The sequence below is a fragment of the Equus quagga genome, chromosome 2, assembly GCF_021613505.1.
Source record: "Equus quagga isolate Etosha38 chromosome 2, UCLA_HA_Equagga_1.0, whole genome shotgun sequence".
Taxonomy (NCBI): domain Eukaryota; kingdom Metazoa; phylum Chordata; class Mammalia; order Perissodactyla; family Equidae; genus Equus; species Equus quagga.
Genome location: NC_060268.1, coordinates 64,677,373 through 64,694,900, shown reverse-complemented (window position 1 = coordinate 64,694,900; position 17,528 = coordinate 64,677,373). Strand labels below are relative to the sequence as shown.

The window sequence follows — 17,528 nt, the reverse complement described above, 5'->3', positions numbered from 1 at the left end:
GCAGACCAACAGTTGAGAAAATCAGTGGAGATCAAAAGCTGATTTTTCAACAAGAGCAATGAAATTGATAAAACTTGAGCCCAGCACTGTCCAATAGAACTTTCTCTGAAGATGGAAATGTTCTCCAAGTATGCTGTTCAAAATTGTAGCCATTAGCCACGTGTGGCTGTTAAGCATGTGAAAGTTTTGAAAAATTTAAAACCCAATGTTTTAATTAAATTAAATTTGGATAGCCATATATGGCCAGTGGCTTCTGTATTGGACAGTGAAGTTCTAGCCATTCTGATCAAGAAATATGAGAGAAGACACAAATGCTATTATCTGGAATGAAAGAGTGGACACAGTTACATACGGTACAGACATCAAAAGGTTGAAGAGAGATTATGAACATTTATGCCAATACATTTGATAACTTAGATGAAATGGACAAATTCCTTGAATGTCATTAAGTTATCAAAACTGACCCAAGGAAAAATAGAAAAATCTAATTATTCCTGTATCTATTAACAATATTGGATTCATAAGTAAAATCTTCCCACACACAAACACAAAAAGGTCCAGGCCCGGATAACTTCAATAGTGAATTTTATTTAAGAAACATTTAAGCAAGGATTAATACTAGTTCTCTTTAACTCTTTCAGAAAAGAAAGGTGCAAGGAACACTATAAAAATCATGTCATTAGGCCAGTATTATCACTCTAATACCTAAACCAGACAAAACATCACAAGAAAATTACAGACCAACATACCTCACAATGATAGATATAAAAATCCTTGAGAAAATAAGAGCAAACTGAATTCAGCAATATATTAAAGCAATACATGAAGACCAAGTGGAATTTATCCCAGGCATGAAAGGTTGATTTGATAATAGAAAATCAATCAATATAACTCACCATATTAACCATCTCAAAAAGAAAAACCATATTATCGTCTTAGTAGATGGATAAAGAGTTTTTCATAATTCTACACTTACTCCTACTTAAAAACTTTTAGTAGCCTAGGAATAGAAGGCAACTTTCTCAACTCTATAATGAATATGCATGAAAATGCTACAGCAGACTTCATTGTTGGTGGTGAAAGATTGAATACTTCTTCCCTGACATTGAGAATAAGGCAGAGATGTCTGCTTTTGCCACTGAAATTTAACATTGTACAAAAGGTCATAGTGCAATAAGGCAATAAAAAGAAAGAAAAGGTACATAGATACGTGATCATCTATATAGAAAGTGATAAGGAGTTTAAAAAATGCTGTTTGATCTGAAAAATTAATGATCTCACAGGATACCAGGTAAATATATGAAATTGAACTGTAATATTGTAGCCATGAACACTTGGAAAATGAAACTTATAAATGCCATTTATATATCTGTGGCAACCAGCCTCCTACATATTTCTCGGTCATCCCCGTCTTCTGGTATTCACAATCTTATGTAGTCTTCTCCCACATTTTACCACTGTTGGTCTTTATGACCTATCGGACATGGCAGAAGTGATAGGATGTCATTTCCAAAATTAAGTTATAAAAGTCTACAGTTTCCCTCTTAGGTAATTTCTGACTTGCTAGCTCTCTTGGCATCACTGTTTCTGGGAGAAGCAAGCTGTCATTTGTGAATAGCCCTAGTCAACAGGCAGTGAGGAACTGAGGCTTGCCGTCAAATACATAAGTGACTTTAGAAGCGGATCCTTCAGTTCGCTTCCAGTTTTGAGGGGACTGCAGCCTTGGCCGACAACTTGAATACAACCTCATGAGAAACCCTGTCAGAACTACCCAGCTAAGCAACTCTTGAAACCTGTTCCTCTAGAAACTGTGTAACATGATCAACTGTTGTTTTAAAGTGCCAGGTTTGGGAATAATTGAATATGCAAGGGATAATAACGTAACATCAAAACATGAAATACTTAGGGATAAACTTAACAAAATATGTGTTAGACCTGTATACAACTGAGAGAAATTGAAAAATGCCTAAATACATGAAGAGAAATATGTTTTTGTATTTCTGAGATGTCAGTTCTTCCCTCAAGTGGATCTATAAATTGAATGCAATCCCAGAAGGTCACAGCAGATTTTTTGGGTGGAATTTCACAAGCTAATAACTAAAATTTATACAGAAGTGTAGAATACCTAGAATGACCAAAACAATTTTGAAAAGGAACAACAAAGCTGGAGAACTTACACTGTTTGATTTCAAGACTAAAATAATCATGACATTAGTCTCTTAGTGTAAGGATCAACAGATCAGTAGAACCAAATAAAAAATCCAGAGATCTACACATATACTGTCAATTGATTTGCAACAAAGTCACTGAGATAATTTAGTGGGGTAGAGTATAGTCTTTTAAACAATGGCGCTGGAACAACTGGATTATCCATGTTCCAAGAGAACTTTGACCCTATATTATGCATAAAAATTAACTCAGAATGGGTCATACAGCTCTTTGTAAACAGTACAACTATTAAATTTGTAGAAGAAAACCTGAGAGAAAATTTTTGCGATCTTGGGATAGGCAAAGATTTCTTAGATGAGACATAAGAGCATGAACTATAAAAGGAAAAGAATAAAAAATTGGAGTTCACCAAAATTGAAAACTTCTGTTTTTAAAAAGATATTCTTAAGGAAACAAAAAGCATACCGCAGCCTGGGAAACAATATTTGAGATAATTTAGAATACTGATAACTGATAATGGACTTGAGAACAAAATGTTTAAAAAAGTCATGCAATAATAGATAAACAGTTGAGTTAAAAATGAACAAAAGATTTGAACATACACTTCAAAAAAGAAGATATATGAATGGTCCATAGCCACATGAAAGATTATCAGCTTCATTAGTCCTTAGGGAAATGCAAATTATAATCACAGTGAGGTCTCATTAACACCCTGTATCATGGCTAAAATTTAAGAAGTTGACAATACTAACTGATGATGAGGATGTGGAGCAGCTGAAACACTTAACACTCTATTGGCAATGTAAAATAGTACAATTATTTTGGAAGACAGTTTGTCAGTTTTTTATAAAGGTAAGCATATACTTTCCATATGTTCCATTAATTCTATTCCCAAATATTTACCTGAGAGAAATGAAAGCGTATGTTCACACAAAGACATTTATAGATCAATCTCTAAAATATATATGAAACATTAAAAAATGGTATATGATCACAATTCCTATTTGAAAATGATAAACGGAAACAAACACAAGAGATTCTAGTATGTATTTGGTGAAGCCTGCAGGGAAGGCAGAGTGTGTTTCTCTTGAATTGATTGAATATAGATATTTATCAAATTTAGGAAATCAATATGAGTAAATAATCATGAAGTATGCGTTACAGACAACAACAATAACAAAAATAGAATCTTTGTCTTTTAAAATAGCATAAGAAACCTTTATCTGTCAAATGAAAGCTGAGGGGAAAAATGAGCTTAAAGAGTGAAATAAATGGAAAGTATAAAATAAGATACAAGAAACAGGTCCTACTGTTTAAAATTAATGAAAATAGATTAACCTCACCAATTAAAATCTCAAAATGAATGTTTCAGAAAGTTTAATTATTAAATGATGGCTACAGGAGTCTTAAAACAGTGAAAATAAAAGGATGGACAAAGATATACCAGGCAAAGATGAACAATAGTGGTAAATAAAACTAGATAGTAATCTCAGCAGATCTGCACCAGTAGAACTTAGAATAAGATTTAGATGAGAAAGACAGAAGCTGAACTCACTAGAAACTTTGAGATCTGATAAGGAAATTGGTAAAAGTATGTGTAAATCTAAATAAGAAATTACTTTATAAAACTTAGTAGTAATGCCTAATTTGCTTGATTAACGAAGAAAACAAGGTGAATATAATTACTAGGTGACATCTGTTATGGGAAGGGGATGATGAGAATCAAAGCATTTGAAGGTTCTTGTACTCTTTAGGAAAAGAAAAAAATTAACTTAGTTGAGAATTCATGAGTTTGTAAAAAACTGAAAGATAATCAAGGAGGAGAGTATATATAACTTCTAAAACAAAGGAAAGAAGTTGAATATAAAGAAAATATTCAGTAGAAATCTAGATAAAAGCATACCGTAATTAGGGTAGATAGAAAGCATAAAAGAAGGCAGAAAAAATATTGCAGATATATCAGTAATACCATTAAATTAAAATGAACCAAACCAGAAAGTTAAAGAACAGGTTATGCAACCAAGAAAAATAAAATTCATCTGTAAAATGTTTATAAGAGACAAACCTAAAACATATGAACACAAAAAGATTAAAAATAAAATAATGGAATGAAGTTGTGTCAGAAAACTTATTCTTGCTCTCTTGTACATTTTCTCACCTCCTTTAGGCAACTCCTGTTAAGATTTCTGTTACTATAAATTAGTTTTGCTTTTTCTAAAAATTGTACAGAAATGGAATCATACATTATATATTCTTTTGTGTTCTCATTCTGTTATGCAACATAATGGGTATATATATCATCTATGTTGTTCCATATAGCATTAATTTGTAGGCAAGTTGTATTCCACTATACATATGTGTGTATAACTGTGTATACAACTTTGTGTTTATCATTTGTTTCTTGATGGATATGAGGGTTGTGTACTGTTTTGAGCTATTGTGAGAAACCCTGCTATAAATGTTCAAGTGATTTTGTGTAGTCTATTTTCATTCCTTGGGTAAGACTTGTGAGTGGAGTTTCTGTGTCATAAACTAGGCATATGTTTAACATTAGGAACTATCAAACTGGCGTTTAAAGATGTTCCATTTTCTTTTGTCCTCCATTATTTGTGGTGATAAACTCAGATGTCATCCTTTTGTCATTCTTTCATATCTAATGTACCTTTGCTCCTCTGGCTGCTTTAAGGTTTTCTTTTTATTTTTTGGTTTTCAGCAATTTGACTTTGATGTCCAGAGGTGTGATTTTATATTATCCTGTTTGGAATTTGCTGCACCTTTTGGACCTGTGCTTCATTGTTTTTCATCAAATTTAGGAAACTTTTGGCCAATATTTTTTCAAAAATGTACTCTGCTACAATTTCTCTTTTCCTTCTGAGACTTCAATTACATGTTCTTAGAATATTTGATATTGTCTCACAGATTTCTCATACTCTGGTTCCTTTTTATAGCCTCCATTTCTCTCCTGACATTTTCTATCTGTTAACTCAAAAGACCTATCTTCTACTTTAAGTCGTTGAACATTATGATGGCTATTTTAAATGCCTTTTGTGCTAATTCCAACAGGAGTGTGATGTTGGGATCTGATGCTGTTGGAATGGGATCAGGAAGAAAGGTGCACAGGACTTCATTCTCTAATCTGAGTGATCAGTTGCAAGTGTTCAGTGTATTATTCCTTATGCCTTTTTAATGTTTAAAATATTTAATGATATTAACAAATCATTACACAGAGGGAAATAAGGAAGTCAAATAAAATGCATAAAAGAACCACCCTAAAAGAAACACTCTGTTGTGTTTGCAGGGAAGATACTCCAAGAGAGAGAAGAAAATTCCCTCTGAGCACTTTACAGTATAGAAGAATTTAAGAACATGAATCCAATAAATAAATAGCGTGAATTTAAAACTATAAAATATCAGAATGAGGGGGCCAGCCCTGTGCCTGAGTAGTTAAGTTTGTGCACTCTGCTTCAGGGGCCTGGGCTTTTGCTGGTTCGGATCCTGGGCACAGACATGGCACCGCTCATCAGGCCCTGCTGAGGCGGTGCCTCACACAGCACACCAGAAGGACCCACAACTAGAATATACAGCTATGTATTGAGGGGTTGGGGAGAAGGAAAAACGAAAAGAAAATTGGCAACAGATGTCAGCTCAGGTGCCAATATTTTAAAAAAATGTATCAGAATGATATTGAAAATAGATATTGAACTACTGAAAACAAGCAGAGGAATAAAGCCAACAGAGGAAACATAGCTGAAAGTTGACTTAATAGTATTGAGGAAAGGTCTGAGATGCAAATATATGGAAGAAAAGAATGGATATGGTGATAGAAAATGGTAATTTGTCATGGGGTAATTGATGTCTATGACTTAGGAGCTGAATAAGTAAAAAGAAAGTTTTTGTGTGGGTGTAGATATATATCTTTAGTTCTTTAGGGTATAGAATTAGGAGGGGAGTTGCTGGGTCGTATGGTAACTCTGTGTTTAATTTTTTGATCAGCTGCTAGACTTTTCCAAAGTGACTATCATTTCACCTTCAGCGCTGTATGAAAAGTTCCAATTTTTCCATGTCCTTGCCAACATTTGTTACCTGTATTTTTGGTGTTATCCATCCTAGTGTGGTGTGAAGTGGTATCTCATTGTAATTTTGATTTTCATTTCTCTGATGACTAATGATGTTGAGCATTCTCTCATGTGCTTATTAGCTGTTTGCATATCTTCTTTGCAAAAATACCTGTTCAGATCCTTTTTTCATTTTTAAATTGGGTGGTCTTTTTATTATTCAGTTGCACGAGGTTTTTTTTTTATATTCTGGATTAAAGTTCCTTATCAGATATTTGATTTGGAAACATTTTCTACCATTCTGTGGGTTGTCTTTTCACTTTCTTCATACAGTGTTCTTTGAAGCACAAAAGTTTTAAGTTCTGATGATGTCCAGTTTATCCATTTTTTTCTTTGCTTGTGCTTTTGGTGTCATATCTAAGTAACCATTGCCTAACCCAATGTCAGGAAGATCAATTCCTATGTTTTCTCTTAAGAGTTTTATACTTTTGGCATTTATATTTTGACCTTAGACCCAACCTCATTCTATTGCATGTGGATATCTAGTTTTCCCAGCACCATTTGTTGAAAGATTATTTTCCCATTGAATTGTCTTGGCACCTTTGTCAAAATTCAATTGATCATAAGTGTAAAGGTTTATTTCTGTACTCTCAGTTCCTTTCCATTGATCTATTTGTCTATCTTTATGCTGATACCATACCGTCTCAGTTTACTTTATCTTTGTAGTAAGTTTTGAATTTAGGAAGTGTGAGTCCTCCAACCATGTTTTTCTCTTTCGGCATTGTTTGACTATTCTGGGTTCCCTGCATTTCCATGTTAATTTTAGGATCGGCTTACTCATTTCTGAAAAAAAAGACAGCTGGAATTTTAATAGAGATTGCATTAGTCTGTAGATCAATTTGGGGAGCATTGCCATCTTAACAATATTAAGTTTTCCAATTCGTGAGCATGGATGGCATTCCATTTATTTAGATTTTCTTCAATTTCTTTTAATGATATTTTGTAGTTTTTAGTTTAGACATTTTATACTTTTTTGTTCATGTTACTCCTTTATATTATTTTGGTGTTATTATTAATGGAATTGTTTTCTTAATTTCATTTTCTGATTGTTTATTGCTATTGTATAGAAATAAAGTTGATTTTTGGATATTGATCTTATGTTTTTTAATTTTGCTGAACTCATTTATTAGTCTTAATAGCTTTTTGTGAGTTACTTAGGATTTTCTGCATACAAGATGACCTCAAATAGAGATGTTTACTTCTTCCTTTCCAATGTATCTTACCTACATTAAATTTTTTTGTGGGTGTGTATGTTATGAAAATTGATAGCTTTATGTTTATAGAGCTTCAGTGTTCATCATATGATTTGAAGAAAATTATAACTTAAAAAATAGTGGTAATCCAGGGGGCTGGCCTGGTGGCATAGTGATTAAGTTCTCCGTGTTCTACTTTGGCAGCCTGGGGTTTGTGCATTCAGGTCCCAAGTGCAAACCTGCACACCACTCATCAAAGCCATGCTGTGGTGGCATCCCACATACAAAATATAGGAAGATTGGCACAGGTGTTAGCTCAGCGACAGTCTTCCTCAAGTGAAGAGAGGAAGATTGACAAGAGATGTTAGCTCAAGGCCAATCTTCCTCACCACCCCCCAAAAAAAAAATTTGTTAGTCCTTAAGGAAGAAATTTATCGTCTTTGATTCTTAGTGTCTTTATATGTGAGATTAATTGATCTCTAAAATCTATAGTCCGTGTCAGCAATATATTTATTGTTGAAAAGTTTTATTGTTGATGCCAAAGAATCATTAGGAATTTTTTGAATATTGAAATAAGAAATGAGCTTGTACACTTCTAGACCTTCAGCCCAGTTACCCTTTTATTTTCTGATAATATTTAAATGAGAGGAGAAATAAAAAAATTTATTATTAAATTTCCTAGTTGACTTCATTGTCGGTTAAGTCAGATTTGCAAGTAATAGTCCTGAGGCTTGGTTCATGTTATTATTTAGATGTTTCTGACATGTTTAGCAAATACTATCGAAGTACGTTAATTTCATTTGTCCTTAGAAAAATTGTGTTTAGTTTCTTTTAGCATTGATTTGAAAATCTCTGCCTTTCATATGCTAGGTATAACCCGGAAAAATCCCAGAACACCTCTTTCTGATCTCCAGGGCATGAATACTCTAAATGAAAAAAACCAACAGTAAGTATCTTTGGTTTGTTTTCAAGGAATTATAGAAGAAATAACTAGAATTCTTGTTAATAATTTTGTGACTTTAAAAATATGAAGAAAATCATACCTCATTTGGTTTTTAGTTCTTGAAGCTTTTATAAATGGTATAGTAAGTTAATAAGGTTAGAGTTAACAAAACTATTAAGACTAAACTTGCCTCTGGTAGAATAATTGCACAATTAAAAGAAAGTTTCCCCAGAATAATTAAGAATGAGCACATGTGTTTTAATTCCTGAGACCCTTCTACATTTTATGTCTTGTGCAAAATTCAAGATTTTTTTCTGTTTTTTTCCCCATGAAGAAATCTTATTGGTAAGTAATAATTTTGTAGTTTAACTTACATCAAACCATCTAATACCTTTTCTTGATGAGTGTGATAACCAAAGCTTACCTTTTACCATTTTCACTGAAGATTTGTTGAGTAAAATTTGAAAGTAAGAAATATAAATAATTTTCTGAGCTTCTAAATAAAGTTTCTTTGTTCTTTATACATAACTGTTTTATAAAGATTGTACTCTATACAAGCAAAACAGGAATGTTTAGTGTCTAGAGTCGGCTATCTGTGTTTAAACATCCTCAAGAGAATTGAGCTTCTTAGTGCTGTACAAATAAAGATGGTCGGTCATTAAAATTAAAGTGTAACTTCATTGAGTAATTTTTCCAGTTTGAGTTACTATGTCTTTCTAATGTATATTGTCATTTCTATGCTCAGTAACTATTTTATAACTCTTTATTGCTTGTTAAAAGAAGTCTTGGTTCATTAGTCTCACATGCAACAACTGTCACAGCCCAAGTATCCAACCTCAATTATATTCATCTTAAATGTCAGCAAATCAAACTGCTTGCTATCTTTACAGAGTATGCATTTTATTTTCTTAACAATGATGCTTGGCTAATGATGAAATTCACCACTGTATTTGCATGTTAAATTTTACCCAACAACAAATTAAATCATTAATCTGGTGACTTGTGTGCCTTCAATTCAGTCTATTGGCAGTATTCTCACCCTGATCATTAGAGATCCCTAACTTAAGGAACCCATTTTCTTGATTTGGATTAAAAAAAGAAACTGTTCTGCCTCATTTCCCAAAACAATTTAATGGTTATAACTCTCCTAATTGCTGGTTTGTATTTCTTTGTACTTTCAATTTTGGATTCCTGAAGTGAGCTGTATGGGCCTCTGGTTTTTATACATCAGTTTGGATGGTCTCATATTTTGATTTAAGATTGATTGGGTTGTTCTGGACTCAAGCTATTAACTGAATTTAGGCACTGATGGAATGATAAACTAATTTTATAAAGGTATTTGTGTAAGCTGATTTATGAGACCCTTCTTTACAGGGAACTTGACTACATCAGCTTGATTCTTTAACTTTGTAAAAAACATGTGGCATTGAAGTAGTATTATCAGGAAAAGGCCATCTAGCAGCTTTAACAAGAGATCCTTCCAGATTGTGTTCGTTGTATTTGTGAATTTATTTTAGAGAAAATTGGTGAGAAGAAGGAGAGGATAGGATAATAGATACTTATAAAATCAGATCAGCTGTGAAATCATTAGTAACTGATTTTATAAGTATCAGTCTTTGGGATCTTTGCTATAGAATTCTCCTGATAAGTAACTCTTAAGTGAAAGGGTGGAATGTCCAATTTGGTGGTGATCTAGGACCAAGAATTGATGTAGTCTATATAAAAACAAGGAAATGCAAATAGTAAAACTGTTTTTAGCCAGTGCAACTATTCCTCAAGTGAGAGATAAAACTTTCATTAAAGTTGAGAGGGCACTTGTTTTTTGGTAAGAGGATATAAACTGGAAACAAATGTCTTTATATCAAAATATGATTTGAGGAAAAATATGGAGCCTATGGTTCACATATCATGAAACCGATGTGGTAAATGCACTATAGAAGCTACTAAACTGACCCTTACTAAGAATAACTAAAAAGACTGTGTTAGTAGCCAGAGATACATTTATTCACAGGTAGAAAAAGCTCTTGTGAGTGAATAGTTGTAGAGCGGAATTTGTGAAGAATAAAATACATGAGACTATATTGGAAAAAAATGCCTTTGGAAATTTGTTGTCTAGGAGGAAACAGGAGTGTACATCATTACAATTTATTGTTGATAAGTAAATTATGAATTTTGTAAATTGTGGAAGTATGTGGTAGGTTTTTAATTAAATAGCGTCTGTTGTACTGTCGTGCTAATCCCAGGGCATTAAGGAACAAGAATAAGTCTCATTAAAACTCTTGGGTTATGGCACCATTCTTTAGCACTTTCTACTATATTAATATCTGCATACTTGAGATAGACCTATCCTTGAAGAGTCGAATATGTAGCATGTTGTGGACACTGATTTCTATTCTTAATACAAGTAAAAACTCTCTGTCTATGGCATTGTTTTTGTTTAAATTCAACTTTTCCTCTTGATCTGGGGAAATGACTGCTTACCATCTAAGACATTGTATTATAAAATGCAACAATGAAAACAAAGTAAATACCTTTTTTTTGAGAATAAAAGGTAAAATAATTTATTACTAGGATTGATTTAGAAATGATCATATTTAGCATGATTTATAAAGATGAGTGGATTTCAAGGTTCTCTTGGAACCAATATGACTTGGTGTCACATGAAATAGCTTGGAGTGATTTCTGATTTGTTACAGCTAGGTAAATCTTATGGCATTCCTTCATGTCTTAGTATGTATTTTGTTTACCATATTGTCTAGGAAAAATAGAGACATTAGATATTAATGTAAGTAGGTGTATGTGATTAGCAATTCATATAATACTAGAAAATTGTAGGTATTATGAGATAATACTCATATTTAACTATAAATTTAAAGCATTAAGTATTATATACTCATTTCAACAGTCTCTTCCAAGTTTTTTCACTTTAAAATATAGTACGTCTTTTAGCCTAAATGATATTTTTGTGTTTTTACATAGTTTTGTCAAACTTTTGTTTTAAAAATTAATGGCTTTTTTACTTGGGCATTAATTGCATGTTATGTCTATTCCTGAAGGTCAGATTGTTCTTGAGAGAAAAATAAAAAGATAAATTAAGACAATTACAGCTTATAGTTCTGGCAGATCATTTGTTTATTTAACAAGTGCTTAGTGCATACTTAGCACTAAGTACTTAGGTCATGTGGTAGAAACTGGAGATTCCATACTTTGTAAGATAGTGACAAGTGATATGATTGAAAAAATATAGGACACTATGGAAATATATAGGAGGACTATTTAATTCTAATGTTGATACTATTTTTTTTATTGAGTTCTTAATAGTTTACATCAATGTGAGATTTCAGATGTACATTATTTCTTGACTGTCACCACATAAGTGCTCCCCTTCACCCGCTGTGCCCACCTCCAATCCCCCTTCCCCTGGTAACCACTGAACTGTTTTCTTTCTCTAAGTACTTGTTTATATTCCACATATGAGTGAAATCATCTGGTGTTTTTCTTTCTCAGACTGGCTTATTTCGCCTAGCATAATTCCCTCTAGGTCCTTCCATGTTGTTGCAATGGGATGAATTGGTTTTTTTTCAGGCTGTGTAGTATTCCATTGAATATGTATATACCACATCTTCTTTATCCAGTCACTGGTTGGTGGACACTTGGGTTGCTTCCATGTCTTGGCTATTGTCAGTAGTGCTGCAATGAACATAGGGGTGCATGTGTTACTTTGGATTGTTGATTTCACATTGTTTGGGTAGATACCCAGTAGTGGGATAGCTGGGTCTTATGGTAGTTCTATTATTAGTTTTTTGAGGAATCTCCATACTGTTTTCCATACTGGTTGCACCAGTTTGCATTCCCACCAGCAGTGTATGAGGGTTCCCTTATCTCCACACCCTCTCCAACATTTGTTATTCTTAGTCTTAGTGATTATAGCTGTTTTAAAAGGCGTAAGGTGTTATCTTAGTGTGGTTTTGATTTGCATTTCCCTGATGATTAGTAATCTTGAACATCTTTGCATGTGTTTATTGGCCATCTATATATCTTTGAAAAAATATCTGTTCATCTCCTCTGCCCACTTTTTGATCGGGTTGTTTGCTTTCTTATTGTTCAGCTGTGTGAGTTCCTTATATGTTATGGAGATTAACCCCTTGTCAGATATATGATTTGCAAATATTTTCTCCCAACTGGAGGGTTGTTTCTTTGTTTTCATCCTAGTTTGTTTCGTATCGCAGAAGCTCTTCAGTCTGATGAATTCCCACTTGTTTATTTTTTTCTTTTGTTTCCCTTGTCTGAGAGGACATGGTATTTGAAAAGATCCTATTAAGTTCGATGTCAAAGAGTGTACTACTAATATTATCTTCCAAGAGTTTTATAGTTTCAGGATGAATCTTCAAGTCTTTGATCCATTTTGAGTTTATTTTTGTGTATGGTGTGAGATAGTGGTCTACCTTCATTCTTTTGCATGTGGCTGTCCAATTTTCCCAACACCATTTATTGAAGAGACTATCATTTCTTCATTGTATGTTCTTGACACCTTTGTTGAAGATTAGCTGTCCGTAGATATGTGGTTTTATTTCTGGGCTTTCAGTTCTGTTCCATTGATCTGTGTGCCTGTTTTTGTGCTAGTACCATGCCGTTTTCGGACACTATTGCTTTGTAGTACATTTTGTAGTCAGGGATTGTGATACCTCCAGCTTTGTTCTTTTTTCTCAGGATTGCCTTAGCAATTTGGGGTCTTTGATGGCCCCATACGAATTTTAATATTCTGTGCTCTATTTCTGTGAAGAGTGTCATTGGGATTCTGATAGGGATTGCATTGAATCTGTAGATTGCCTTGGGAAGTATGGACATTTTAACTATGTTTATTCTTCTGATGCATGAGAAAGGAATCTATTTACATCTCTTTAAGTCCTTATCAGTTTCTCTCAGTAATGTCTTATAGTTTTCATTGTATAAGTCCTTCACCTCCTTGGTTAAATTTATTCCTTGGTACTTTATTCTTTAAGTTGTGATTGCAAATATAATCATATTCTTGAGTTCTCTTTCTGTAAGTTCATTATTGGAGTGTAGAAAAGCAAGTGATTTTTCTAAGTTGACTGTGTACCCTGCAACTTTACTGTAGCTGTTAATTATTTCTATTAGTTTTCCAATGGATTTTTTGGGGTTCTCTGTGTGTAAGATCATGTCGTCACCAAACAGCGAAAGTTTCACTTCTTCCCTCCCTATTTGGATTCCTTTTATTCCTTTCTCTTGCCTAATTGCTCTGGCCAAAACCTCCAGTACTATGTTGAATAAAAGTGGTGAGAGTGCACATGCTTGTCTTGTTGCTGTTCTCAGGGGAATGGCACTCAGTGTTGTCCATTGAGTATGATGTTGGCTGTGGGTTTGTCATATGTGGCCTTTATTATGTTAAGGTAATTTCCTTCTATCCCCATTTTGTTAATAGTTTTTATCTTAAATGGCTGTTGGAGCTTGTCACGTGCTTTCTCTGCATCTATTGAGATGATCAAGTGGTTTTTATTCCTCAGTTTGTTGGTGTGGTGTATCACATTGATTGATTTGCGGATGTTGAACCATCCCTGTGTCCCTGGTATGAATCCCACTTGATCGTGATGTATGATCCTTTTGATGTATTGATGAATTCTGGTTGCCAAAATTTTGTTGAGAATTTTTGCATCTATGTCCATCAGCGATACTGGCCTGTAGTTCTTTTTTGTGCTCTTTTGGGCTTTGGGATCAGAGTGGTGTTGGCCTCATAGAATGTGTTAGGAAGTGTTCCCATCTTCCCTAATTTTTTGGAATAGCTTGAAGAGGATAGTTATTAAATCCTCTGTGAAAGTTGGGTAGAATTCCCCAGGAAAGCCATCTGATCCTGGGGTTTTATTCTTTGGGGTGCCTTTGATTGCTCTTTCAGTCTCCTTGCTTGTGATTGGTCTATTCAGATTGTCTGTGTCTTCTTGACTCAGCTTTGGGAGGATGTAAGAGTCTAAGAATGTATCCATTTCCTCTAGGTTATCCATTTTGTTGGTTATCCATTTAGTTTTTTGTAGTATTCTCTTATAACTTGTTGTATTTCTATGGAGTCTGTTGTTATTTCTCCTCTTTCATTTCTGATTTTGTTTATGTGAGCTTTCTCTCTTTTTTTCTTTGTAAGTCTGGCTAGGACTTTGTCAGTTTTATTTATCTTCTCAAAGAACCAGCACTTTGTTTCATTGATCCTTTCTACTGCCTTTTTTGTTTCAATAACATTTACTTCTGCTCTGATTTTTATTATTTCTCTCCTTCTGCTGACTTTGGGCTTTGTTTGTTCTTCTTTTTCTAAATCAGTTAGGTGTAGTTTGAGGTTGCTTATTTGGGATTTTTCTTGTTTGTTAAGGTGAGCGTGTATTGCAATGACTTTCCCTCTTAATACAGCTTTTGCTGCATCCCATATGAGGTGGTATGCCATATTATCATTTTCATTTGTCTCCACATATTTTTTGATTTCTCCTTTAATTCCTTCAATGATCCATTGCTTGTTCAATAGCATATTGTTTAGTCTTCACATCTTTGTCCCTTTCTCAGCCTTTTTCTTTTCTCTGTTTTGTTTTTTTTTTTGAGGAAGATTAGCCCTGAGCTAACATCTGCTGCCAATCCTGCTCTTTTTTGCTGAGGATGACTGGCCGTGAGCTAACATCTGTGCCCATCTTCCTCTACTTTATATGTGGGACACCTGCCGCAGCATGGGTTGCTGAGGGTGCCATGTCCGCGCCTGGGATCCAAACCAGCGAACCCCGGGCTGCCAAAGTGGAACATGCACACTTAACCGCTGCACCACTTGGTCGGCACATCAGCTTTTTTCTTGTAATTGATTTCTAGCTTTATAGCATTATCATCGGAGAAGATGCTTGTTATTATTTCAGTTTCTTTAAATTTATGGAGGCTTGCCTTGTTTCCCAACATATGGTCTCTCTTTGAGAATGTTCTGTGCGCACTTGAGACGAATGTGTATTCTGCTGTTTTTGGATGGAGTGTTCTATAAATGTATATTAAGTCCAACTGGGTTAGCTTTTTGTTTAATTCCACTGTTTCCTTGTTGATTTTCTGTGTGGATGATCTGTCCAATGATGTGAGTGGGGTGTTGAGATCCCCTACTATTATTGTGTTATTTTTAATATCTTCTTTTACATTTGTTAATAGTTGCGTTATGAACTTTACTCCTCCTGTGTTGGGTACATAGATATTTATAAGCATTATTTCTTCTTGATGGAATGTCCCTTTGATCATTATATACTGCCCCTCTTTGTCTCTCTTTACCTGCCTTATCTTGAATTATACTTTGTCTGATGTAAGTATTGCAACACCTGCTTTCTTTTGTTTGCCATTAGCTTGGAGTATCGTCTTCCACCCCTTCACTCTGAGCCTCTGTTTGTCCTTGGAGCTGAGATGTGTTTCCTGGAGGCAACAAATTGTTGGATCTTCTTCACCCCTTCACTCTGAGCCTCTGTTTGTCCTTGGAGCTGAGATGTGTTTCCTGGAGGCAACAAATTGTTGGATCTTCTTCTTTAATCCATCTTGCCACTCTGTGTTTTTTATTGGAGAGTTCGATCCGTTTACATTGAGGATGATTATTGATGTATGAGGGCTTAATGCTGTCATTATATCACTCATTTTCCAGTTTTCCTGCATTTCCTTTGTTTCTTGTCCTGTGTGTTTTGGTCTACCCATTGAATTATGCAGTTTTTTATGATGTCTTTCTCTGTTTTGTCCTTATTTACTTTTTGTGTCTCTGTTCTGCTTTTAAGTTTAGTGGCCACCCTTAAGTTTGTATTCAGAATCTTGTATATAACATAGTCCAATCTCTGATGGCCTCTAATTCCCTTAGTCTAGACTGATTCAGTCCCGCTCCTCCTACCCTTCAAAGTCAGTGTTCTCATATCTGATTCCAAGTTGTGTTGTGAGTTTGTGGTTAAAGTGACAAGATTGTCTTTGTCTTTTGTGTTTTCCTACCCTTTGACCTAATGCTGTAGTTGAATATTTGCTATCCTATCCTGATTCTGCTATTTGTCTCCTTACTCTGTGTTTTGTGACTCCTGTCTCCCTTTTTTTCTTTTTTCTGGTATGAGGGCCTTCTTGAGACTTTCTTAGGTGGTGGGGTCTTGTGGCTATGAAGTCCCACAGCTTTTGTTTGTCTGGGAAAGATTTAATTTCTCCCTCATATCTGAAGGATATTTTTGCTGGATAGAGTATTCTTGGCTGAAGATTTTTATCTTTTAAAGTTTTGAATATGTCATTCCATTCTCTCCTAGCTTGTAAGGTTTCTGCAGAGAAATCTGCTGAAAGCCTGATAGGGGTGCCTTTGTAGGTTATTTTCTTCTGCCTTGCTGCCCTGAGTCTTCTTTCTTTGTCAGTCCTTTTTGCCAGTTTTACTACTGTATGCCTTGCAGTAGGTCTTTCTACATTGACAAATCTAGGAGATCTGGAAGCTTCATCCACACACGTTTCCCTCTCTTTCCCTAGATTTGGGAAGTTCTCTGCTATTATTGCTTTGAACATGCTTTCTGTTCCATTCTCCTTCTCTTCACTTTCTGCAATACCTACAATTCTTATGTTGCATTTCCTCATTGAGATGGATATTTCTCAGAGACTTTCTTCATTTCTTTGTAGTCATAGTTCTGTCTCCTCCTCTGTCTGGAACATTTCAACATGTTTGTCTTTGATTATGCTGATTTGCTCCTCTATGGTGTCCACACGAGCATTCAGGGAATCCATATTTTGTTATAGCTCTTCCATTGTGTCTTTGATCTCTAATATTCTGATTGATTCTTCTTCATAGTTTCAATCTGTTTTGTGAAGTAGCTCCTGAACTCGTTAAATTGTTTCCCTTTATTGTCTTTTACTTCATTGAGTTTTTTGATGATAGCTATTTTGAATTCATTGTCGTTTAGTTTACTTATTTCTGTGTCCTCAGGACTGAGTTCTGGGTGCTCGTTGTTTTCTCTCTGGTGTGGAGATTTGATGTAGTGCCTGATGTTGGAATGTCTGGTCTTTCCCATTCTGATATTATTCGGTTGCAGGTACAGCCTGTCCCCACTGGGTGGGAGTCAAGAGCTGCATATTCTGAGCCCTCTG

The 17,528-nt window shown here is 34.5% G+C and overlaps 1 protein-coding gene across 8 annotated transcripts in view; it reads left to right on the top strand.

Annotated features, from left to right (window-relative positions):
* The window catches only part of LOC124233768 (unconventional myosin-IXa), a 289,503-nt gene that overhangs the window by 146,472 nt on the left and 125,503 nt on the right, over positions 1-17,528 (top strand). For all 8 annotated transcript variants that reach the window (XR_006887148.1, XM_046650967.1, XM_046651007.1 and 5 more), the window contains one exon: positions 8,348-8,423. Coding sequence is in view for 7 of the 8 variants with exons in the window: in XM_046650967.1 (XP_046506923.1) it covers positions 8,348-8,423 (76 nt within the window). In the remaining variant the exon portion in view is untranslated. The remainder of the gene's footprint in view (positions 1-8,347; positions 8,424-17,528) is intronic.